Source organism: Pelecanus crispus, chromosome 2 (genome assembly GCF_030463565.1).
Source record: "Pelecanus crispus isolate bPelCri1 chromosome 2, bPelCri1.pri, whole genome shotgun sequence".
Taxonomy (NCBI): Eukaryota; Metazoa; Chordata; class Aves; order Pelecaniformes; family Pelecanidae; genus Pelecanus; species Pelecanus crispus.
The window spans coordinates 59734669-59761021 of record NC_134644.1 but is presented as its reverse complement, the minus strand read 5'-3'; the positions used below and the strand labels follow the sequence as shown (position 1 = coordinate 59761021).

The 26353-nt window shown below is 41.8% G+C and overlaps 1 protein-coding gene across 1 annotated transcript in view; it reads right to left on the bottom strand.

Moving 5' to 3' along the window:
- The window catches only part of HECW1 (HECT, C2 and WW domain containing E3 ubiquitin protein ligase 1), a 181146-nt gene that overhangs the window by 87664 nt on the left and 67129 nt on the right, over nucleotides 1–26353 (bottom strand). The window contains exons 4-5 of the mRNA XM_075728241.1: nucleotides 13705–13780; nucleotides 3839–4008 (exon numbers count right to left, since the gene is read on the bottom strand). Coding sequence (XP_075584356.1) covers nucleotides 3839–4008; nucleotides 13705–13780 — 246 coding nt within the window. The remainder of the gene's footprint in view (nucleotides 1–3838; nucleotides 4009–13704; nucleotides 13781–26353) is intronic.

Here is a 26353-nt window from a genome sequence, read left to right as displayed (position 1 = left end):
GAAATTCAATGCGTCATTTAACAGATGACACTTCCTGGTACTTTAAATATGCTGGACAGTTGCAACAGCCAATTTTTATAGTTGTCTCACTGCCCATTCCTTGAGGCTTTCCATCCACTCCCTAGTTAAATGAACAAAAACGGAAGCAGCAGTTAGCTCAAACTGCCACAGTTAAGAAAGAAATGCCATAAATATGTCTAAGGCAAAGTCCAGAGGCCTGAAGTACTTTATCTGCAAAACCATTGAGAGAATTTGCTAAACAGCTGGAGGTATGTGAATTACTTTTTACACCACTTTGCTTTGTTGTTTATGATCCCAAATCATCTCTATTGCTTGTCTGAACCGTCTAGCACTTCACTGCTTGCTGACAAATTAAATCTTCTTAAAGGAGCTTTTTTCCAAACAATGTGACAGCAGATACATTGTCTCAATATGAACAATATGGGAATAGTATCATTATTTTTCTAATATGACTATTAGAAGAGATACATTCACCCTACTTAATTCTACTAGATGTACAGAAGATTTGGGAAGAGGGCACTTCCTTCTGAGATTTCCTTTGCATTTTACCTCAAATCAGCATGGTAGGACAACTCACCCACTATGCTCTTGCAACTGTGTGGACTGCCAGCACAATGTCTGCTTAACCTAGGAGTTTAGAGTCAAGCTGTCCAGTGGCATGTGGCTTCCAGGAACTCACTCATTTCATTTAACAGTACAGATGTTGCTGAAGAAGGTACCAGTTTGAAAGTAGAGCCAGGAGTAAGAAAATAAGCAGGACCATTAACACTGATTCAGTAACAAGTTCCCTGTCTTAAGACACTTCTTATTGTTTTTATTTTCTGCAGCTGCCTACTTCTCCTCATTGACCCTATAGAGGCCTAGGCATCATCAGTAACTCATCTGGATCTCCCCCAAAGTACTTATCATTTGTCATTATTACACACAGCAATATTCAGCACTTTGGCTTAGCAGCATCTGATCTTACGCTTCTGTGAGAACGTGAAAACATATAGAAACATCACAAAACAACCCCTCTCTACCAGCAGAAGATACCACCTGGGCTTTAACCTGTCTCAGTGAACAATTCTCAGTGTGAGGGCTCTTTCACCTCATGCAGAGCCCTACTGCAAGTGTCAAAATGTCACATGCTGTTCTTCTATCTTAGTAAGAAATTTCCATTTCCTTATGTCTTCTTGTACAAAGTACTGCAAAACAGAGCAATGGAAGAATAGCTTTAAGTCAGGATAACTCGTGCTGAACAGTATTCAAACGGTCTGTGAAACGAAGATGATCATCAACACACGACACAGATGAAAAATTGCCTGAGGTATCATGGTGCTCCCAGAGTGTTCTTATAATGCAAGTGGTTACTATGCAAACAAAACAACCTGGTCGTATGAGGAGGCATACCAGAATGAATTAATGTAAGGAAATGAATCATCTCTCAGTCTGTAGGATTTTTATGTTGGTGTGGAGGCCCTACAAAACTGCATTGACTCTTTCACTTCTGAATTTGCTCAAGAGTAATCAAGGACATATATAAAGATCCCAGTCTGCAGCTATTTCTATAGTTTTCTTTCCCTATTCCAGATTTTTTCAAGTTTAGCAGCCAAAACAAATTAGACATGTCATTCAACTGAAAAAAAAAAGAACATCTGGCTTCTATTTACACGTAGTGACAGAGAACCTTAGGAAAGAATCACCCTTCTGAAATAACATGTTGCCTAAAATGTTTTTTGGGAAAACAACTAGTGACTGATCCATTTAATCAAATGGCTGTGATTCCTCACATTCATCAGTGAAAAGGGTGGACAGAAGAATGCCTATGATTCAGCAACAGTTTGCAGTCTTCCTTCTCCTCTTGTCTCATAAAGGGACAAAGTTGAAGAAAATCAGGCCTAGGGTCTTCTGTGCAATAGAAATCCATGTGGGTTTTTAGTACCAAAACAAAGACTTCAGACCAGCTGATGTGCATAAACTGCAACACAAAGGCATGCAGTTAAACATCTCAATATCATCTGAAGAGAATGCAGAAGGAGAACATGTTGAATGACAGCTCTACTGTTTAAGACTCCTTAGCCACTAATAGGCTAACAACAGAAAGGGAGAAGCAGTGTGCATGCATGCAATCAAGAAAACCAGGGGGCTGAACAGAGAAGCTGGAAGCCAGCTGTGCTCTTTTGCTTTCCGATGTCCATAATTAGGCCATTTCATTGTTTCGACTTTTCTCGCTGCCAAACTCCACTGGAAAAGAAATATCAACCCACAAACTCAGCCATCCTGCACAGCCTGAGGAGAAGACACCCTTGACATTTTATCAGGGCCACATTCTTACTCTTTGGTTATTTTATCCTCTAGCAGTGCAAAAGGGCCTTCAAGTGAGAACAAATTGCATTGGCTGGAGGTTGCCTTTGTCAAGAGAAGACTTCTGACCAGTATTGACTGCTTCTAAAAAGCCTATTTTCAGCTTCCATCAGCACAGCTGCTACATCCCTTTTTGGATAAGGACAGCCTGTGTGCCACCTCAGCAGTTAACTGGCTGGTACGGAACGATGGCAGCGCATTCTTATCCAGTGTCCTCCTTTGAGCGTCAACTCCTGGAATCCACACTTGCTGCCAGCTCCCACAATCACACGTACTGTGATGCACACAGACCAAGTTTCCCCTTCATGTGTGCCCGCCTCTAGGCCTGTGTCTTATGTGCTTTACTGAAAGATCTCTGCCAACTCCCTGATTCTCCATGTCAGTTCCAGCTCCTCAGCTTGACCTGGGACCCCTCAGCCAGATACGTCTGATGCTTGGAGCCACAGAAAAGTTACGGCTTGGTGGATGCTTCATGACAGGGCCTTAATTAAGTCCTAGTAGAACACGTTTTTCTCAGACTAGTTTCAAGGTCATCCCCTCTGCCCCGCCATACAAGCTGCCCCGCCATACAAGCTGCCCCACGCAGGCTCACCTGTCGCATCACCTGATGTGGTACCTAGTTTCTTGACTATCCTCCTCCAGGTAGGAGTATTCAGTGACATTTCTGCTGTCTTCCTCCCCCCCACATACACTTTTATGTCTATACAGTTTGACCTAATTATCCCTAAACTACTTTACAATTTGCATTTTAATTTGAAAAAATCTAGTTTATTTATTTATTTACTTTTACTCTTTCCTATAGTGGAGATATTGGTCTGACAGGGAACACCAGTAAATCACACACATTGTCTCAGGCTCCTTTAATTCCAAAGATATTCCTTATTCTTTGCTGTCTGTTGCCATTTTGGGTGTACTTTAAAAACAGCAGGCAGCAATTGAAGTCTCAGATCTCATTAATACCTACTAAGACCTTCCAACAAGAAGCAGCAGACTAGAGAGTATTTCTTCAAGGTGATGGGCAAATGTGCCAAATGTTGCCTTTCATTTATATTGCCACTGACACTTTTCAATCACATAGACTCTTTTTATTTGCATGCTACACTTGCTCTGCTTTACATAATGTCTCCTCTCTGTGTACGAACAGTATGACAATCTAACAGCAGCCTTTCATGCTATCCAAGTTTATTTTTCAATTCTGGGTTATGCCTGCCTTCAATAATTAACAACTTCATAAATTACATCCACAAAGTACAAGCCATACTGAAAATTTTAATGTATCATTCATCTTCGTAGCTAATTAGGCCTTTTGTATTAAGACAAGAACTCATGAAATACATCAAGCACAGTTAGGTCAACAACTATTTAGCCAAGAAAGTGGGGGGGAAGAACGAAAAAAAAAAAAAAGAGGGATATTGCCAGAGTCATTTCCATATTATAAGAAAAGTCTCAGCTCAACACTCAAACTGCTTACCTCTCCTTGCCAGACTGGGTTAACAGTATTGCACATGATCTTAGATCTCTTCTCCTGTCCATGATGAGGAAGCGCTGGGAAGATGCTATGTTTTCCAGGCTGGATGGAAATCTTCAGATAAGGATCTGGATTGAAGAACATTCCTTTCTTCAGACCAAAAGCCTGGAAATCTGACAGAAGATAAATAACCTGATCATTTTTCACATTCCAGGTAACTCTCTGGGATGTTAGGAGAAGCATACAGGAAACTGGTAGGTAGGGAATTCAAATAATACGGCAGGAATATAAAAAATTCACTATGTTTCTTGTGAGGTAATGTAAAGCCAAACCATAATTATCTTGTGATTTAGGATTTACAAATGATTATATAATGAAATTGCAAATTTTACAACCTGATAATGCAGAGTGATCTGGCTTCTAACTCATTATTTATGCAACTTAATTTAAGTGATCTGCTGATTTTTTCTAAGGAGCTAAGCACTTGCTCAGCCTGACTCCAGTGGCAGGACTTCTCTGAAAAAGAGATCATTTCATTTAATCACATAGACATGGCATTTGGTACCCAACATATGTCACTTCTCCTAGGTATCAATTTTATCTTTCTACGAATCTTAGCTTTTAGACCACTTCCTTCTACACATGAAGGCATTTTACATTTTTTCCACTTTAAAGCATTTCCTTCCCTGCATGGGTTAACTTTACCTGTAGTAACTTAGGAAAACTCTTGTATATAATGTCCACATTTTAAGCAGGGCTTTCTGTTCTAGCTGCAGAACTCCCAGGGAGCATAATATGAGTCATGCAAACAAAAAAATCCCCAGGCACTTACTCCAAAATTTACTCATAATATTCTGAAGACAGATACAAAGTCCATTACAATTTGTCCCCATGAAGTCAATGAAATGCAAACCAACATACAGGTATAGCATCAATTTTGGCTCAATAGCTACAGACTAAAGCCTCTGGCCTTCTCTTTTTCCAGATGCATTTCTAAGCTTTCTTTGGAAAATATAAGCACTTATTCTTATTAGTGAGTTCAGTAGCAAATTTATTTTCCACCACTCTTTGCATGGAGATTCTCCTCCTCTGTTTAAAGCTTTATTTCACATAGGGCTATAAGCACCAAACTGCATTCTGGCTACTTTGTCTTGCTGTATTGAACAGATACAAAGCATTAGTCAAGATAGTATCCAAAACTGCTTAGATGTATACCTAAACATTCAATATAAACACATATTTTTAATTTTAGGCAGGTTTTGAAAACATTAATTTTTGCACCCTTTTAATTCTCTTCTGATTAAAAACCCAACTATTCTGGCAGGCTGTGGGAGACCACGTAAAACCCTCCAGGCAGATTTTTTGGATGAATCTGAAAATCATACACAATCCACAGCAATGTCAGCATTTTTTTTCAAGAAAACAGGTATATCAAGAACAGGGATAAGATTTACCCAGTTGTATTTTGCTTCCTCAACATATGGTAATAGCCAACACAATAAAATGTGCAAGTTAAAAAGGACCTGTTTTGTTCAAGTCGGTTTTAATCATCTATTCCAGCACACAATTCACGTTGCAGATATTCAAAAGCTGTTGGACAGATGGTCCTGAAACAGACTGCATTTTAAGAATCTCATTCTTGTGACTTTCTCTAATGATTAACAAAAATAGAGGATATCATTACTAATAGCCTATTGGAAAGTATTTTGCTGACAGTATGCACTGCCATGGTCCTAGCAACATTATTACACAAAGAAAATGATCTGGTTCAGACTGGTAACACTGATTTCCGCCCTCCCCCCCACAATGTACAATCTCTATGTAACCAGCATGTACCTCATCTATCAGCCCTGCTGAAATCCTGCATGGCAAACTCTTTTGCTTTGGAAGTTGAACTGTTATAAATATATTCCAGAAATAGAAACCAAGATTGCAAAAGCACTATGAATAACAAGGCCCAGCAGTATAATAGTGTCAGGCTGCTAACATATGAGAGGAAAGACCGACATCTGGGATCTTATTTTCTTTCTCTCTGATGTTTCCTCAAAAGATTCTGAGACTGAAATATTTATTGCTGTATACGCTTCTGATTTTTTTTTCCTTCAAAGAGGGACCGCACTATCTTTGGGTACCACTGTGCAAAGAAATGGTCTACTGATAGACAGAAAAGAAACTAACTAGCGCTCAATTACATATACTTATATATTATGTATCATAAAGAACATACGTATTATGATGACCTACCAGCCTCTTTCCAGTTATGGGAATTAAGCACAGTCATGAAGGTGAAGGTACTCTTAACCTTAGTTAGTAGTCTAATTTTTGCATTTGGATGAGAAAAAATAATTTAGCTAAGCACACAACAGGAAATTTTGTGTAATTTTTTTGCTTAAATTGCATAATACAACAAATTTTGTAAAACTCTCCATTAGAAACTTCCATTTTTGATGTCCAAAGCACACGTATGGATAGCAGAAATAGATTTCTCAAGAACAGATATCCCAGTTATACTTACATACCTCAGCACAAATTCTCAGCACTGTGAAAAACAGAGCATCGAAAATACAAAAACTCTGAATAAAGCTACATGGGCACCTGCAGATATCCAGAAGAAGTCCATTTAATTTGAAGTGGAACCGATGCTATAACTTGTTGTAACCAAAGGCTCAGGTACTTTCTCAGCATTGCTGTGTAACACCCCAACAGAAGAATCCCAGCTATTCTGCTTCCCCAAATGAAAGTATTTCTCTCTTACCTGTATTGTCTTCAGAAAAGGCTCTGAAGATATTAAATATTTAAGTGATGGTTTAAGGTTAACTGAATTTATATCTTTGGTGAAACCAATGAATTCCAGAAGGCTTGGATGTGTCCTGCTGTACATTTATTTACACTGTAGTGTATTTCTTGGAGGCATAGGAGGAAATGCTACCAAGGTAACTCAACTATGCTTTGCAAAGGTGTATTTTCATCCAGTTTCTTTAAAAAGTTATTAATACACCATATGTCAGTTTCCCATTTACTCACAAATCACACTTCTGCATGAAAGAGGTTATATATATCTATCAGTTTAATAATGTCAGGCCATCTCTCATGCAAGACGATAGAAGGAACGAATCCAGGTGGAAACACAGCAACCACAGACCCTTTCACTGCTGCAGACTTTCAGTAATTGTTAAGTACATGCATCCTAATCCAGCTAGACTCCCTTCATTGTACAAAAATGGCTTATACTAACTGCTGCCTGCTGCCGTCCCCAAGTGAATTATGAATTTGTTCCAACTTCAGGGTTTCCCTTCCATGTATGCTGATCTCTGCGTGTCTGGATGAGGCATAAGGAAGCTTTGCTCTAGGTCATTTGGATACATGTAGCCTCTGTCCCTAAGGTGGGCCATAGTCTTCCCTGTCTGCCTTGTAAAGGATCATTCTACAAATCCATTTTCCATGCAGCATCACAAACTTTGGGGCACTGATGACTGGATAGTGACGGAGACTCTATTTTTGTGGCAATCTGGAAACTTGTGTGTAATTTATTGGCAAGACATGGAACCAGGTGGGGATACCAATTCCAACAGACACCGCTCAAACACATCTGTGTTTTACCATGTTTGATTTTGCCTTGATACAAGTAACCAAGCTTTCAAAAGGTCAGGGGAGAGTTATGATTTGGGTTTGTGGGTCACATTTTGTCATGCTCAGCAAGGAGATTCTCTGATGGTAATGATCAGCAAAACTATTGTGAAGATAGTATTTCAGTTCCCTGCAGACATAGCAAGGTACTGGTCCAGACCCATGCTTGTAGAAGCACAACAGAAAAGGATGGAGAATCAGAGCAAGAACCAGAGTCTGGAGCAGTCTGGTTTCTAAATTAATTACTTTTAGTCTGGTCATCTACCTATCAGTTCTAAGTTAAAGAATTTAGAAGCTGTTCTCCCCAAGGGATGAGAAGCTTTTGCCAACAGCTTTAGAAGAACTTTCCTAGAAATAACACAGAAGCATATTCTGGGCAGTTTATAAATGTGTCCCAAGAAGACTGAGTCCACCTAGTTGCTTGATGGCACGTAGTTTACTTCACTGAAGGAGACAGAGTCTACAAACCAGCAGAAGGGTCAAAGACCAATGAGTAGAGGAGCTATTAGTTTTGAAAAACTGATATTGATATTCTAATACAGTTGGCAAATTCCTTCCAACAAAGAACAAGTACTTAATGTCCGTCATGTTTCCAAGCACCATCCAACTGATTTCAACAGATGACTTGCAGGTAGCTACATTCACACTAGTGGGAGAGATCATTAAGTCCCAGCAATTCTATGATCAACTCACTGATTTCACATTTTTCCTATTTAACATACTAGCCATGTGTTTTCAGAACCAGGAAATTATATTCCTCATGCGTCATCTGACCCTCTGAGAAGATGAAGACATCTTGAGTTTGGCCAAAATTGCCCAGAACATATCTAAAAGCATAACTAATGAGGGGTAACAGTTTTAAACTGAAAGAGGGTAGATGTAGATTAGATACTAGGAAAAAATTCTTTACTGTGAGGATAGTGAGACACTGGGATAGGTTGCCCAGAGAAGCTGTGCATGCCCCCTCCCTCAACATGTTCAAGACCAGGTTGGATGAGGCTTTGAGCAACCTGGTCTAGTGGAAGGTGTCCCTGCCCATGGCAGGGGCATTGGAACTAGATGATCTTTAAGGCCCCTTCCAACCCAAACCATTCTGTGGGTCTGTGATTCTACTGCAAAGTTACCAGGACATGGAAAAGACCAAAGGGTCACTGGAAAGACCACAGTCAATTTAGATTGTGATTTAGCTTGATGAATACCAAAATGGAATGTTTTCTCTCTATGATTTGCTCATTAATGGCAGAAGGTAAAAATACTGTCATCTTACTGAGGTCTTGATAGTTCATGTATCAAGGCACAATAAACCATTTTCATGACCCATCACAAGAGAGTTGCTAATTAGGATGTCAATGGACAGCTCCAACGTTCCCCTTCAGTTTTCCTTTGTAATTCCCAAAGAGCTGCCAACTCAGGTTCTGACACTAAACAAATGTACTTTAACAGGACTGGTATCTGGGTAGACTACAAATAAAGTAAGGTAACTACCAGGGTGCTACTACATCAGTATTTCTTTTGTAGAGTGCACTTCGCAGAGTTTGACCACAACAAGTAGGACCTATCTGAGAGGGCAGCAGTTCATATACTGAGCTGAGCTACCTAAGAGATAGTGGTGGCTTCAAAGCAAGGAATAACAAAACTCTGCTTGCTCAAGATTCAACAGGAGGCACACAGGTACTGCCTCTCAGCTATGTGCTTTTAAAGTAATGGAAATTACTTTAGCTATCTTTCAACAGTAAGAGCATAGCAATATTGCATTGGCTTGGAAATGCCAATTTGATTCACGTAGTGGTACATGATACCAAAATTTATCATAAGGAAAGCAAGCACAGATTCACAGAAGTATTGCATCTGGTGTTAGATTTCAAGAAGCAAATATTAAGGAATTTTAGAAATCAAACAGTAATGTGCAGTGATAGGAAGTCTTAAAATCCAACACAGCAAAATAACGCAGGGGAATTGAGAAAGATACTCCATAATGTACAATAGATTACTGACTTGATCAGCTACCAAATGAGGTTCTGCAACTAGTGATACACAAGAGGTTAAAACAGATAATTAAAGTGGTTCTTTCTGCTCTCAGAAATCTACAGATCTATTGACAGACTCCATTTTCCTTTTAAAAAAGAATGTAAGAAAGAAAGAATTGGCTGGTGTAGTTGTACAAGGAGGTCTTTAAAGATCTGAGGTTTTTAAAAAAAGGACTTAAGTGGAACAGATAAGCCAAAACATTTCTGTCACGAGGCCCACAGGCAAAATATTAAAGCCAGTGGAAAAGAGGAGAAAAGACTCTTCTAGCTGGAAATGCTACAAGGGAAAATGAAAGGGATTCTTATTTGTGTAAGGAAGAGGCAGCAGAGGTATCAGGAAGAAAATAGGTCTATTAATAAATGAAAAGGAGTGGAGACATTAATTATTCAAAAATGGCTGAAAGACACACTATTTTTTTAATTGTCTTCATCAAGAAGGAAAACACAGGAAAAGTCTGAACAGCTAGTGTGAACAGCTTGACACAGTGAGGGGGAGTTTTTATCACTGCAACACTGGAGCAAAGTACCATCTCTTGGTATCCTCAGATCCAGACTACACCCCTGTCTGTAAGATACGTCTGACCCAAACTCACACAAAGCTCCACACCATGGAGCAAAGAGGCCTGTGTTATGTAGGATAATGGAGTAGTAGAATCAAAGCCTTTTGAGGCCTTTAAATCTGTTAGTCTAGAGCACTGCAGTACTTTGCAGGCACAGGTGTACTGGAGGTAGTAGAAAGTCACCTCACCTTCGCACAAGCTCTGACAGGTAGGAAAAGTTTGAGTGATTAGTAACTCAGGTTTATAAAGAATACATGTGGGCAAGTTAGCTTGAGTTGGGGAAGGCAGAAGAAGAGGCAAGTTTAGAGCAATATGAAACAAAGAAAATTTAGTTGCTAGAACTCCTGTTACAAAGTCAGTCACTAGGATTTCAAAAAATGGTTGGAAGACAAAGTGCATTTGTCTTTGTTCTATACAAAGGACATATATCTGCGTTCTGATCAAGCATTTAATGGCAACTACTATTATCAAAATGACCCTTAGCGGACCCAATACTATTTTCAGTTGTGATTTATCCTCTGACTTCCATAAACTGACAACTGATGTTACCTGAATGTCTGGTCTGAAAGCCACATGAAAATAACTAACAACATTTCTCAGAAAGGTGTGATGAGGATAAATGCCTGAATGTTTGGGAAATACTTAGATCTTCTGGTCATTTGTTCCACAAGAACGCTTGTAAATAAAGAGTGTGCAAACACATGAGATATGTGAAATATTAAAGCTTGAGAAAAGTTATCTGATGCAACATATAGCTAGAAGGCATATCATGCAAACCTCACGATAACACTTTCTAAATATGCCAGCCAACAGAATGGTTTCAAGAGCTTTCAGCGAATGCGTTATACTACTGCTAAACCATGAACCTTCAGTGAAGTGGCTGGTACATCTTGGGAGGCTTAGCACATTTCTTCTTTCTGTACTTCACGCGAGAGCTCTGACACTTTCAGCTGCCTTATCAGAAGTGTGACATTCACTGGTAACAGCAGAAAAGTCATGTCGGAAAGTAAATGCAAAGTGGTTGCATAGCTTTCCTTAAAGACTTCATTTAATCTAGCTAAATTAGGCTTATGATATTTCTCTTGGTATTTTAAATAATGAAAGCTATAATAATACAGTCATCATATAAATGATTAAGAAGCTTAATCATGGGAAATTATCTTCTTTGAGATCAGTGTTGCTAATGAACCTATTAATCTGAGCTCACCTTTCACAGGACCAACTTCCAGTCTCCAAAGCAGCAAAAATGAAGAAAGCAAACCTTCTACTGACGTAATGCAAACTCTCAGCTATTTCTGTTCTCAAGAAGCTAGCGATCTCCTTTTGCCCTCAAGCATCAGTTTATACTTTTTTCTTTGTTTGACATTTTTATTCAATCCAGAAATCTTTTCTCAGGCAAAACTTCCAGTGAAACCAGTTGGATTTTGTCCAAGCAAATACTCAATAAAACTACAGAAACAAAGCACTCTGTCACCAAGTTTTAGAAAGAAACTGTTTCTGCACAGTTAATTTTAACATAGGGTCTCACTGGAGCATCTAGGCAGTAGAGCAAGCAATACAAGTCAGCTAAAATGGACTGATGTTGTTCAGCATTTCTAGGGATTTGGCCTACTTCGAGATTTTTCTCTTCCATTGTAATATTTTTTTATTTTTTAAAAATTGATACAGTAGAAGGCATAGCTCTTCTTGCATTCTTTAGATGATAAACTGCTTAGGGAACAATGGCTCTGTGTTGGTGCAGCATCTAATGCAATGGTTCCCAGTCAGACTCGTGGTCTTAAATTTTTTTTTTTTTTTTGCAACTAAATCAACCATAATTTGGAAACCTAACTTTTAAGTAATGATGCGGAAGGTGACAGTATACCAAATATAGATACTGAAAAGGAGAGTATGAGCTGCGAGGGCTCGTGACAACAGAGAGGTTATTGCTGCGATAGTAGTGCAGATGGAAAGGAATCCCAGTTCCTTCTGATGCCTCTTGAAGGCCTGGCTTGATTTGCATTTTGTTAGCTAGCATAACAGATATATATAAGAGCAGTAATTTTACTTTGAGAAACACAACAATATTTTGTTGTTGTTGACTAAATAAGAAGGTAATAAATAAATCCTTGTGATGTGTTAATCTGTTAATTTCAGAAAGACTGATATTGAGCTATTTTGATACCAGAGATTTTTGATAAAACAACTGTGATCTCAAAGCCTTTCAAATACCTGGCTGTGATGATGCTGTTAATATGGATGTGATATAAATGTAAATTAATTGCTTGTGAACCACTAGAATAAGATATCCCAAGTGTATTACATGGTTTGGTCTTTGTATACTTTGAATCAAGCTGTAAATTAGATAGTTTAGTTTACAAAAGGGCCCACTGAGACAACGTTATTTAGCAGTCTCACAAATTATTACTCTTGACATCTCTTGGTCTACTAGGCCAAAGAATCTGAGAGAATAAAAAAATGTTACTAATTCTGGGCAAGATTTTCTGTGTAAGATTATTAAGAACATTGAAAAATATTAACTCTACCTCTTTATTTCTGTCGAGCTAAACCTGTGGTTTTATCAAATTAATGTGACTGGGTGGGTGCCCAGTGTCCAACCATGCAAAAATAAGTGATGTGTTAAAAGAGCCCCATCTAATGTCAGTCTAACCTGCCATATAGCATACATAACCCCTCAAGAACTACACTGGCCGCCTAATTTGGAAAAGCACTGACTTGGACGCTTAATATTAGAGAGATATGGAAGTCATAGTTGACTTTAACACAATTTAGAGGGAATCTTGAAATAAATCATACAGCCAAACCAATCATGTAATGCGATGCTTGTCCGAGTGTAGGACTTTATACAGAAAGGCCTATGCTTGTAAAAGTTTTGAACTAGGGTAACTCTTTTTTCTCTGTACTACTTCCTCAAAGAATTTCCAGGTCAAGTGCAGCATCTTTCTCTTTGTCTTTCACGAGCTAAAAAACATGGAAACCAAGTAACAAGCATAAGACTCCAAAATGAGAACCTTGCTCACAACTACTCTCATTTGACAAACTGATTTTTTCTACAGAAGCAATTTACAGATTGTTTTTACCAAAGCCAGATCAAATGGCCTGTAGCTGCTTCATGGAACCATGTGAAGCCTTTAAAACCTGCAGTGACATGCCAAGTAATGAGGCTGAACATTCTTCAAAAAATTTAGGAGTGAGAGCAGTCTTCTGGCTCAGGAAGCCTCACTGTTGAGCAATACAGACAAGCTTGTGCACCATGGCGCATGGATCTGCCTCGGGTCCAGACCAAGACTGTGGAACATGCTCTCCAAGAAACAGAGGACTACCACAAATCACATTTAGCTCTGGAAGTAAAGCGCATGCCTTTGATCTTGCTTTCCCTGACCTACATATATAGTGCCTCATTTAATCGCAACAGGAAAACCTAATGTGGCCCCAAAACTCTACTTGAACAAACACTTCAGCACATAACTCTCACTGAAGGAAGAAAGTATCGCAATAATCATAGATATTAACTCTCTGTCTCAGTGTCACTTCTAGAGCAACAGGCAAAAAACCATGCATAAATACGCATACATACACACGTACCATGAAAAGTTTTGGTAACTTCAGTTTCCCACTCTCTGGGCTTAAACCTTTCACATCAGCAGTGACTTACCTGACAATGAAAAACTTATCAGTCTCCGACTTCCTTGTCCCTGGATTGAATCTTCATTGGTGATGCTTTTAAAAATCTGCTGGAAGAAAAATAATGGTGAGAGAGAATAGTCTCCAATAACTCATGCACAGACAAATTGCTTCGTAACTATCTTTTTTACAGATTCTTAGCTTTACAACTAAGAATGAATTAGATGACCATTAATCAAACAGTGTTTTTATCCAGATAATAATTTAATCACTAGTGGCCTAAGTCATCCCCTCCTGGAGGCTTTTCCTTGAGAAAACAGAATGATACAAAGGAACTGCTTATTAAACAGCAGATAAAAGTAGCACATAAGGATAGGGATGTGGTGTCACCTCTAAGAACAACTCTGTCTTTATAACATCGTATTACTAGCGTAGAAACTCTTGCTCCACAAAGTTTATTGCATACACGTGAGAAAGACTTCTGAGTGCTTACTAACACCCTGTGCAAAAAACAACTGTGAATTATGATAACAACAAGCACTGATGGTGATCTGGAAAAGAAATTAAAAAAAAAAAAAAAAAACAAAACCATTCAACAGATGACCCTTTGTACTCCACAGTTAGGTTTTAATGTCAGTCTTTGGTTCTGCACGTTTATTGGTAGGCTGCTGTTGTGCAAATTAAGACCCAGGCTACCTTCTGGCTGCGATCAGAACTGGGAAGCAAGAACGCCTTTGAGCCAGTGTCTGGGGCATCAGCAGGAGCCCACCATCAGCAGTTTTCATTGCTGTTTCCCTGAACAGAGCAGAGGAGATACCATTGGGAGTCAGGCTCCAAGTTCAGCAGGGGGGTGGTGCTACTATTACTGCCTCCCACCAACTTTGGAGTCAAACCAAGTGGTGCTCTGCTCCCAGGAAGCCACAGCTACTCACCGCTCTTGCCATTCAGCTTTCAGGCGAAAAAGAAAAAGAGCATCTATGCAGTGAAGTTCCAATTTCTGCCAGGAAACAGTAACTGAAGTCCCACTCAGCTGTGATTCATTGCTCAGTATATTAAATATTGTGTATTCAAGCTTAACTTAGAAAACAAGCTGCTCTCTGCCCCCAGAGAGTTCAAAACCTGGGCAAGGGTGCACTGCAGCCCAGCTAGCAGGGATTAAACACCAAGCACAGCTGTCAGGTCAAGACACAGATGAGGCCTGGATCATAAATATACAGGTTGATTTTAGACACCATTTAAAAAAAAATGGGCTCTGTTGGACTTGACTTTTTGTCATAATCATTTTGTTTCTTACAGACTACTTAAATGGGAAAAAGTATACTGAGTAGAGCTGGACTGTGAGCAAATTCCAGAAGAAATATCCCTGTTGGATCACAGCGAAGCAGTTACAATTGCACTTTTGGACTTCTCAACTAAGCAGGTTTCAATCTATTTATTAAAGCCACCACTGATTTCTGGAGACACACACGTTTAAATCAGAATACTATATGTGACTATGAGAATTTTATGACAAGAACTCAGTAACCTTTACCAGCCGAAGTTGTGATCCCACCAAGAAACAAAAACATTTCCTTGTCAAGATGTATCTTTCATAATACTTCACTTCTTGGCATTTATTACACATTATCCTTTAATGCTCACTACTTATGGTCTTGTTCGTGATTTTGTCCAGGACAGTAACTGAGCCAACTGACCTAGATATGCGCACATTTGCAAAACACGTGCTTTTTTCCAGTAGTTAAACATTTCTCTGGGGTTTTTAGGTCTGCCACGAATCAGTATGAATAGTTTAACAGTCTGTGCTTTGAAAAGACTGGGGTGGATCTGATGGGGTCCTGCAAATACCATCTGCTTCAAAACTTAAAAATATGTTGCTATTAAATGACTCTTTTTGGGCCATATCTACGTTAGTGAAACTGTATTGAGACAGTTATACTAGAATATTACGCTGGCAAAGCATTGCCAGCATGGCCAAACCCGCACTGGCAAATTCAGCATTATACAAAGAAAGTAATAACACATCCAGCCCCATAAGTGAAACAACAACAACCAAAAATTATTTGCTACTGCAGGATCCATCTATTTTGTGAAGCGGGTGTACCCCACACCCTACTGTCAAGTGCTCACCCCTCAGTCACAGGGCCGCTGGTGGTGCTCCCCCCAATTGCTACTTGCCTCATGCTTTCCCATGGAAATCAAGGCAGAGGGAGGCTGGAGTGGGGTGAAAAAGCAGGGTACATCCCAGATCTCAGCCCAGCAATAAGCTGAGAGGAGGCTGGGGTGCACATCTGCACCTGGAAGCTGGGAAGTGCTCCTGCTTTTTTTACTCCATAGGCACAGCATTTGTGTGTTACCTCAGGGTCAGGTTTTTAAATGACCTGATTGTTAATAAATGTTCCCCCTAGCTTTCAATGGAAAACAGCTCGCAGGTGACTTAGTGCTTTGGAAATGTGGACATAATTTTCCTAATCCCGGATTTCCTGATCCCAGTTCAGTCAGAGGTTTGAGGAGGATGCACCCACAGCTTCCCCTACAGCGATTGCCCCCGTGAAGACCAAAAGGCCGCTGGAGCTGGCTGGGACTGGCTGTGTCCGGCACGGGGCAGCCCCGGCCTCTCCTCTCATCTAGCTCCTGTTTTCACAAAACGAAGAGATTGACTTGCAAAACCCCTAAGGATTTTTTTTAGAGGCCAAAAAGTCAGACAGCGTCATAAAGGCAAACCAAGCCTTACGAGCACCTCCTGGTGAAAGGAGTTTTGCACCCAAATTACCCCCGTGGACACCAGTGGGTTGCACCAGGCAGGCAGCTGCTTGCAGAAGCAGGCGCTTGCTGCATCGGCACGGTCTGAAGTTGTGATACAAAAGTAAGGCCTAAAAACAAGGCCTGCTACGTAAACAAATTATATACTCCCTAGTTTATCCCAGCGTAACTCTGAGAAACAACGCTACATCAAAATATTAGGCATTTTGATAGTGCCTAGCACTTAACCTTAGTAATCTGAAACATACCGCAACACTTTTTTTAAGCTTTTCCAATTTGCTTCCTATCCAGGCAGCGAAGAAAGGGAATGCACAGCAGAAAGGCTGAGAGGTGCTTATTGTTGGGCTGAGACCTGGGACGCACCATTAAAGACTTCATACAACCAAGCCAAATGCCTCCTGTATAGCTCTCATCCCAAACCTGTGCTCCTCATCCGCCAGCGGTCTAGCAGCACTGGCCTGCCGCTCTCCCCACACGTACGCTGCACCTCACCTGCAATACAGGTCCTCAGGTGTGGCAGGACAGGTGCCAGAGGGGGTCATGAGCAGGTGGACGTCCTCTCTCAAAAGGAGTGATTATGCATGGATGTACCCAGAGAAGAATATTAGGAAGGCCAGGAAAGTGATTTTACTTTAATATTGGTGTTTCAAGGAGTCAGAAGGAACAGCAGGAGAGGAAGGGAAGCTACACCAGGAGCACGGTGTGATTTACCTTGCTGTGCCAAGCAAGCGGAGCACACGAGGCTTCTCCCCTCAGCGCCCTGACCAGCCAAGGCCATTATGTTTGCCCTGCTGTCCAGCTAAAGGGAAGTTTTCGGGACCAAACGGAACATCACAGGGACTCAAAAACAATGAGAAAAGTCTCCTGACATTAAGTCTGATTTTCTGAAAAGGAAAAAAAAAAAAGAAAAAAAACCCAACTATTTGCTCTAGTTTGGATTCACCATTTTCTAATGCAATACCAGACTGTCCCCAGTAGTGAGGACAAGGCTAAGAGCGTTTGGTGCAGAGCAGGACAAAGGAGGGCACATGGTCACCAACGCTCGCCAGCCACCGTGCCGACTGGAGTTCATTGTGTCTTGAAGCCTGGGATGGTGGAGTGCACAGGTCATACTCTTCCTGCTTGCCATTTATCATGAAAGAAATCCAGACTGATTTTAGTGGCTACAATACAATTACATTTGGAGTTTTGTCACTGTAAGTAAACCTTAAATTTAGTCATCGGGAGGTAAAAAAACCCTCTATCTTCTCAGCTGCCACTTAAAACATAGTTAGTTGGCAGAAAGACAACATTCATCTCATCACTGACATCCTATGGACTTCAAGTCCTTGGCATGAAAAGGAACAAATGCGATTTTCCCTCAATAACTTTGGTGCTCTTTTATGCCCTTGAAGTGAGAGCTCAGTCTAAATTAGTTTAATATTTTTAGTTTATAATGTCATGTTTGCACATTGTGCAGCCCAGCCTAATTATTTTACAAGTCCTGCTGATACGATATTAAGGGTAGTCAAGCATTGGAACAGGCTGCCCAGAGAGGTGGTGGAGTCACCATCCCTGGAACCGTGAAAAAAACGGGTAGACATGGCACTTGGGGACATGGTTTAGTGGGCATGGTGGTGTTGGGTTGATGATTGGAATGATGATTCTTAGAGGTCCTTTCCAATCTTAAGGATTCCTAGTTTTTACTTTCATTAAAAATAATCCAGCCACCAAGCCAGGAAACATGAAATTGCTACTCTACCCTTAATTGGTTTAGTGGTGGACTTGGTAATGTCAGGTTAATGGTTGGACTGGATGATCTTAAAGGTCTTTTCCAACCTAAACGATTCTATGATTCTTTGAAACAGGATGGATATGCTTTTATTGCATGCTTCTGTCATATCTTGACATGAAGAGATGGGATGTGAGCTGCAACTTCAAGCCTAGCTGAGTATCTCAGAAAACCAAAGGCTTCCTGAACCAGATTCAAACCTCCTTTCACTTTCCTTGCTTGTAATCAGAGCTGGTGTCATTGCCATTGATGGGAATGCATGCATGCAAGCAGTTAGAGAAGTCTTGGTACTTCCTTCAAAATATTCTCCAGTAAACGCACACTGTAAAATCTTCTTCTGGTCTGCTACAGAGTTTCCCAACCTCTGAAGCATGGCAAAAGACAACTGACAGGGCCTGTGGTGGCTATCTGCAAAACATGGGGAGGTACTTAAGGCCAGATCCAAACCCCTCAGGACTTGCTGAGCTCAAGAAAAGGTCCACGTTTGGTAGTGCTTTTCATTTTTTCAGTAGAGAGAAAAAAGAAGACAGGAGATGACTGAAAGCTAAAAATAAGTCTTGTCCTAGTATCACTTTTCCTTGTGAGTAGTTCCTGCAAATGCTAGAGGGAAATTACGTGACCCTGAATGAGAAAGGAGGCAGACTTCACACTAGCAAATGGAGCCCTTGAGACTCCCTCCCTCTTTAGCCATAGTATGTGTTGGGGGTGGGGGGGTGGAAATCTTGAGAAAACCCAGAGTACTACAGTCCATCAGCTCTTGCTGATGCAAAATCTCACATGCATCACTAAAAATTTGTCTAAGCAGAAGCTAAAAAACAGAGACTTTTACAGCTAATTAAAAATATCTCCTACAATACCTTACCCTTCTCCAGTCTACCTAGATATGTGGAAGAGTAACAAGGACAACACTCTTGCTCCTGAAAGTGGCCTACAGGGCACAGCTTGGGTGCCCCTATTCAGCCTCCTTGTACCTCTAGGCTATGATGAGGCAAATACTTTTGGACACACATACAGTGTGAATGCAGGTCTGGAAGAAGCTGTAACGATGACACCAAACTGGGTGGGAGTGTCGATCTGCTCAAGGGCAGGATGGCCCTGCAAAGGGACCTGGACAGGCTGGATCAATGGGCTGAGGCCAACTGTATGAGGTTCAACAAGGCCAAGTGTGGGGTCCTGCACTTCGGTCACAACAACCCCATGCAACGCTACAGGCTTGGGGAAGAGTGGCTGGAAAGCTGCCTGGCGGAAAAGGACCTGGGGGTGCTGGTAGACAGCCAGCTGAACATGAGCCAGCAGTGTGCCCAGGTGGCCAAGAAGGCCAACAGCATCCTGGCTTGTATCAGGAATAGTGTGGCCAGCAGGAGCAGGGAGGTGATTGTCCCCCTGTACTCGGCGCTGGTGAGGCCGCACCTGGAATACTGTGTCCAGTTTTGGGCCCCTCACTGCAAGAAAGACATTGAGGTGCTGGAGCATGTTCAGAGAAGGGCAACGAAGCTGGTGAAGGGTCTAGAGAACAGGCCTTATGAGGAGGGGCTGAGGGAACTGGGATTGTTTAGCCTAGAGAAGAGGAGGCTGAGGGGAGACCTTATCGCTCTCTACAACTACCTGAAAGGAGGGTGTAGTGAGGTGGGTGTTGGTCTCTTCTCCCATGTAGTTAGCGATAGGACGAGAGGAAATGGGCTTAAGCTGTGCCAGGGGAGGTTTAGGTTGGATATTACAAAAAATTTCTTTACAGAAAGGGTGGTCAAGCATTGGAACAGGCTGCCCAGAGAGGTGGTGGAGTCACCATCCCTGGAAGTGTTCAAAAAACGGGTTGATGTGGCACTTCGGGACATGGTTTAGTCTAGTCTACCCTTGATTGGTTTAGTGTGGACTTGGTAGTGTAGGTTAATGGTTGGACTGGATGATCTTAAAGGTCTTTTCCAACCTAAACGATTCTATGATTCTACGATATTTGCCTGGTGCTGCAATAGAAAATCTGGTTTTTGGCACCACAGTGACTAGTAATGGTGGAGCGTGCTGGTAAAGCATTGTATTGGGTCCGCATGGCAAGGTTTTCGTAGCAGGGGAGCTACAGGGGTGGCTTCTGTGAGAAGCTGCTAGAAACTTCCCCTATGTCCGATAGGCCCAATGCCAGCCGGCTCCAAGATTGACCCACCACTGGCCAAGGCCAAGCCCATCAGCAACGGTGGTAGCACATCTGGGATAACATATTTAAGAAGGGGGAAAAAAAAAACCTGCGCAACTGCAGCTGGAGAGAGGAGTGAGAATATGTGAAAGGAACAACTGTGCAGACACCAAGGTCAGTGAAGAAGGAGGGGAGGAGGTGCTCCAGCTGCCAGAGAGGAGATTCCCCTGCAGCCCACAGTGAAGACCATGGTGAGGCAGGCTGTGCCCCTGCAGCCCATGGAGGTCCACGCTGGAGCAGATATCCACCTGCAGCCCACGAAGGACCCCACGCCAGAGCAGGTGGATGCCCAAAGCAGTCTGTGACCCTGTGGGAAGCCCACACTGGAGCAGGCTCCTGGCAGGACCTGTGGCCCCATGGAGAGAGAGGAGCCCACGCTGGAGCAGGTTTGCTGGCAGGACTTGTGACCCCGTGGGGGACCCACGCTGGAACAGTGTGCTCCTGATGGACTGCACCCCACGGAAATGACCCACGCTGGAGCAGTTTGTCATGACCTGTAGCCAGTGGGAAGGACCCACATTAGAGAAGTTCATGGAGGACTGTCTTCCATGGGAGGGACCCCACGCTGGAGCAGGGGAAGAGTGTGAGGAGTCCTCCCCCTGAGGAGGAAGGAGCAGCAGAGAAAATGTGTGATGGGCTGACCGCTACCTCCATTCCCCATCCCCTTGTGCTGCCAGGGGAGAGGAGGCAGAGAAAATCGGCCATGAAGTTAAGCCTGGGAAGAAGGGCGGGGGGGCGGGGGGGGAGGTGTTTTAAGATTTGGTTTTATTTCTCATTACCCTACTCTGATTTTGATTGGCAATAAATTAAACTAATTTCCCCAAGTCGAGTCTGTTTTGCCCGTGACAGTAATCGGCGAGTGATCTCCCCCTGTCCTTATCTCGACCCATGAACCTTTAGTTATATTTTCTCTCCCCTGTCCAGCTGAGGAGGGGAGTGATGGAGCAGCTTGGTGGGCACCTGGCATCCAGCCAGGGTCAAGCCACCACAAGCATGCTTTGCATCACTAAGTCACTTTTAGCGTGTTTGTATGTTGTGCATCCCAGCTAAAAGATTTTAAAAGTCCTGCTGATATGAAACAGGATTAATACGATTTTATTATATCCTTTTACCACAGCTAGATGTGCCCAGCTGACAAACACATACTCCTCTTCCCCACACACAGTACAGAAAAACACTCTTATGCCTTAGACTTATTCTGTAATACACTTCCCTCTCCAGAAGGGCATTTTTGGCCCCTGCGACTACATGAAGAGATTTGACAAAGCTAAGCAAATTTTCTTTTTCCATAGTAGAACAACATCTGGTTTAAGAAACCTTACTCTTCACTGACAGCCAAAGCACTTCTGTACCAGTAGCTTCTGCTGCAAAAGAGTGATAAAGTTTAATGATCACAACTGATATAATTTATCTCACACAGGCCAGTACTACTTCCATTTAAAACAGAAGAAACTGCAGTGACATGAGAAACAATGCTGCACTAGCTGTTTGTATTTGTTGACTTTTTATATAGTGAACATTATGGACATGACCTAATACTCAATCCGATCAAGTTCCAGTTTTAAAAGGTGCTAATCAAAACCTAGAATATTTTACAGTGACAGCACAGATTGCAACTACAGTAACATTTAACACAGATTAAACAGTCAGGTAGTGTAAACTGGCAAAACTCTAGCCTGGACCATACTATCTATTCACAAGAGTTTCTTTTCAAAAAAGCAGATCCAAGAACTTATCAAAGTATTCAGAGGGGCTCACGCTTCCAAGCAGTACTAAACCTTTATGGAAGATGGAAGTCTACAATGAAAGAAAACTAGAAACTACAAAAAGTAAAGTAGCAAAGCATTTGCTGTTTGCATACACTGGCTCTGCAGATAAAAAGCAGTAGACAAGAGCATTGCAAAAAGGGAAGGCTGTAACCTGTGCTTGGTTCAAATCACAAGTGAAAAATAGCCTCAACTGAGTCCCAAACTGTGCATCAGCAAACAGAAAAAAGTATTGCTAGATGTGTCAGAGCTAAAGACATGGTGTTGCAGAGCTGGGGAAAAAGACAGGCTGTCCAGTAACTGCCTGCACTATGCTTGCTTCAAGCTCCAGTTCTCTGCTTTTCAAGAGCATTAAACTTGCCTGAAGATTTAAAGCAAAATAAATAAGGTTAATAGCCTGAATTCAACAGTCAGGAGCAAAAGCAGCAACTGATGCTTTGTCCCTTGTCCCCTTCCATCCATCTGTATCCCTTACCTTAGTTCATCTGAGATGTAAGACAGGTCCAAAACTCCCCAGCCCGACGCAGGAGCACAGTACCAGTTTCCACTCTGCACAGCTTTGCTGATGTCAGTTTAAATCAGCTTAGAGCTAGTGTTTTAACAGACCTGTGTGTACATGGCACAGGTGTCAAGAAGAGTTCCTCAAAACATTCTCCCCTAACCTAGTTCTGTCGGATTTTACAGTTGCCCTCTTGATTTCACTGAACCCTTAATATTAGGACAACTCTCTAAGCAAGTGGAAAATGGTTTACATTTTCCAAAGCTCAGCAGTGAAGGGTCTTTCCACAGTAAAAGAATACAAGACAACGTCCCAAGTTCATGCTTCATATTCTACCACCCTCTTTAGAGAAGAATTAGTCCTCAGGAGAGCTGCAAATGGGTGAATACTCCCATTTCCTCCCAAGTGCTGACTTTAAAAAGAAATAGTTTTGGAAAAAAATTGACTACATAAACACAGACTGAATAAGTGCTTCCTTTCTCCCCATCACTTGACTTTTACACATTTTGGGAACACAGGGTGCACTGGGACATAATGGGCAAATTGTGAAAGGAGCAAATGGAGACCTGAGCTCCATAGCTGTCACTGACAGAATTATGGCTATAATCCCAGCCACCGCTTTGAAAATGTACCCCTAATTAGCAGCAGTGCTTCAGCTACAACCCTCACTCTGTTAACAGAATTATCCAGCTCTTGAATGCAACATATTCCACTTATCCTGTTAGCTAGTTAAGCCACTGTGCTGGCACCACAGTATTTTTCTATCAGGTTCTTCCAAAGAGCAGCCAGTTTCTCCAGCAGCAGCCTACCTCCCTGCTGGGCTCTCTGCAGCCAGCTCACATCCCTGAAGGACTGCGACCACACACACGCAGAGTCCCCCCTGTGTGTCACAGTCAGTGCCGTTCTAGCCTTGTAATACACCAACTTCTCAACGCCATTCTCTAACTAAGGGGAGAATTTGCCTTTTGCGGGCATATGGCAATTGGCCTCTGCCTGCAGAAATCTCCTTTTGCCTCATTTTGCAGCAGTGTTTATCGATTGCTTCATTTATTCCCAGGTGACAGAATTTTTTCATTCCAAAAACTCCTCTCTTAGAAACCCTTAAAAAAGGTAGCAAGGAAGCAAGAAAACATTTTTTTTGCCATTGAAAATGTTACAAATTCTTTCAGCAGATTCTAGATAACGAACCCTGGAAGCCAAACTAAATTACCAGAAAAAATTGCTGTTTAGTATCACCAGTAAAGTCCTCTGGAAGGCAACTATCAACAGTCTTATGACAAGCGGACCTTCAATGACAGCACGTACCAAGTGTATGAGGTCTCCACATTGGCATGAAGATATTTCACATGCCCCAATCTACCCTATGTGGGTAGAATGCTGTTTCAGCATAACCAGCAGCTAGAATACAGATGTTAAGAGCAATCATTTTCAATTAAAATGAAATCAAGGATTGAAGCAACAAATCAGTATCTCCCACAGTCCAGTATCTTTTTCTTCCAAAATTTTATTAGATTCAGCTTTTTCATTGTTTCAACAGTTCTGCCTAATAAACTTCAGCTATCCTTTGGCAGCAGCAAAGAAGCTTTGATTAGAGATTCTGATCTTCCTTCACCCTTTGAAACTTCATTTAAATAAACTCTCAGATTTTCAGATACTCAAAGTCAATCACGCATGCATGTGGATAGACTTTGGGTTGTGCTTTCTGGGTCAGTGGCTGGACTGCATCTAAGCAGCAGCTGTTTTTCTGTATATGTAGCAAACTTCTGGGAGGATTGCTTTCTGCAGTGCCTCTCACCAACTGCTCACACGCTGGCTCTGAAGCTGCATGCTATTTGATGCCAGTGAGCCTCTGAGTGCTAACAAGTCTCTCAGCAAGTTTAAAGTGATCCAAACATACCAGTAGTTTACAACCCCAATGTGCAAAAAAAGCTCTGGTTGAGTTAGCAGGGAAGAAGGCTCCTTGCAGTTGCTAAACAGCTTTATGCTTCCCAGAGCTACCATCATCCAGAAAAAAGCCTGTAAGAAAATTTGGGTTTATGATCAGATTTACATCAGGCAGCTGCCTAATGCAGGACGGGATCAGCCCTGTAAACCTGACAGGTCTGTACACAGAGTATTAATGTGTTTAAGCACTCTGACAGCAAGAACTGCTTATAAATATTATTCTCTCAGGAACAGCTAAGCAAGACCCTACAACCCACTGAAATGACTGGGAGGTTCACCGTTGATAGGTGAGATAGGCCCATTGGGCACTGTTTGGATCCTGTAATTCTGTACAAAGTTTACCCCTGTAGGCTCCAAATTAAAACTTTTCAAAAACACATTTTGTCTGTATGGAGAACTAAAAAATTGCTGCTAACACCTTTTCTCTTTGTGCTACAAAATGATGAGAGTGATCAAAATGTAGGGCATATATAGTGCAAATACTCTAAACTCTGACACATCCATGATGTCTTTGGAAGGCAGGAAACTGCATTAGACAGCAGTTTCTGCTTCCAGGCAGCCTTCATTAGCGCTTCAGCAACTCCTCACTCTTCTAATGCAGTTTGGTTAGGACAAGTACATAGATGAGTAATGCTGACACGTGCGAGAGACAACCATATCCTTCAGCTAAGCTGTATTTGAAGAACAGCTCAATGCATTAGTCTTGCTGTCAGAGAGTCTGGACAAGGGAATTGAGTCAATGACCCTTTACGCCATAAAAGCAGCAGCAAGGCAGTGAACAATGCCCATTCTTCTAAAAGAATGCCCCAAATATCAATTCACTATGAATACCATTATTTCCAGAAGTGAGTTACAGACCCTTTACTTTCAACCTTGGATCCTACTTTAGGCAGAAATGAGGCAACTGGAGAGATTTATAGACTGATTTAAAAAATAGAAAAATGTCTCTGCTACTTCAAATGTCCCTCACTCTTGCTGAATTACTAATAAAACATTTGCACTCCACAGAGCATTCTTCTAGTTATGATGGCACAGAAAGGGTCAAGTTGAGGAAAAAAAAACAACCAAAAACTTCCTTTTACAGTATCTACAGTCACTTAGTTAATGCAGCCTCATTCATACTCAGTGTTTTTCCAGTGAATCATTCAGGAGATCCATCAGTCCCAGTAGAAACTGCTTATCTTATCTCAGTAAACCCATGGGGTTTTTTTTTGTTTGCTTGTGTGGTTGGGTTTTTTTCATTTTTCTTTTTTAGAATTGCCTTCATCTTCCTATTTGGCTACTGCTGCCTACAGCATTCACTTTTTTTTTTTTTTTCCTTAGTTTGCTGCTTTCTAGAGCAGCAGGCTTTAAAAATTGTATTGGGTTTGTGTGGCAAGGTTTTGCTAACAGGGGGACTACAGGGGGTGGCTTCTGTGAGAAGCTGCTAGAAGCTTCCCCTATGTCCGATAGGCCCAATGCCAGCCGGCTCCAAGACCGACCCACCACTGGCCAAGGCCAAGCCCATCAGCAACAGTGGTAGCACATCTGGGATAACATATTTAAGAAGGGGCAGGGGAACACCAGGACACAAACTGCAGCTGGAGTGAGAATATGTGAAAGGAACAACTGTGCAGACACCAAGGTCAGTGAAGAAGGAGGGGAGGAGGTGCTCCAGCTGCCAGAGAGGAGATTCCCCTGCAGCCCACAGTGAAGACCATGGTGAGGCAGGCTGTGCCCCTGCAGCCCATGGAGGTCCACACTGGAGCAGAT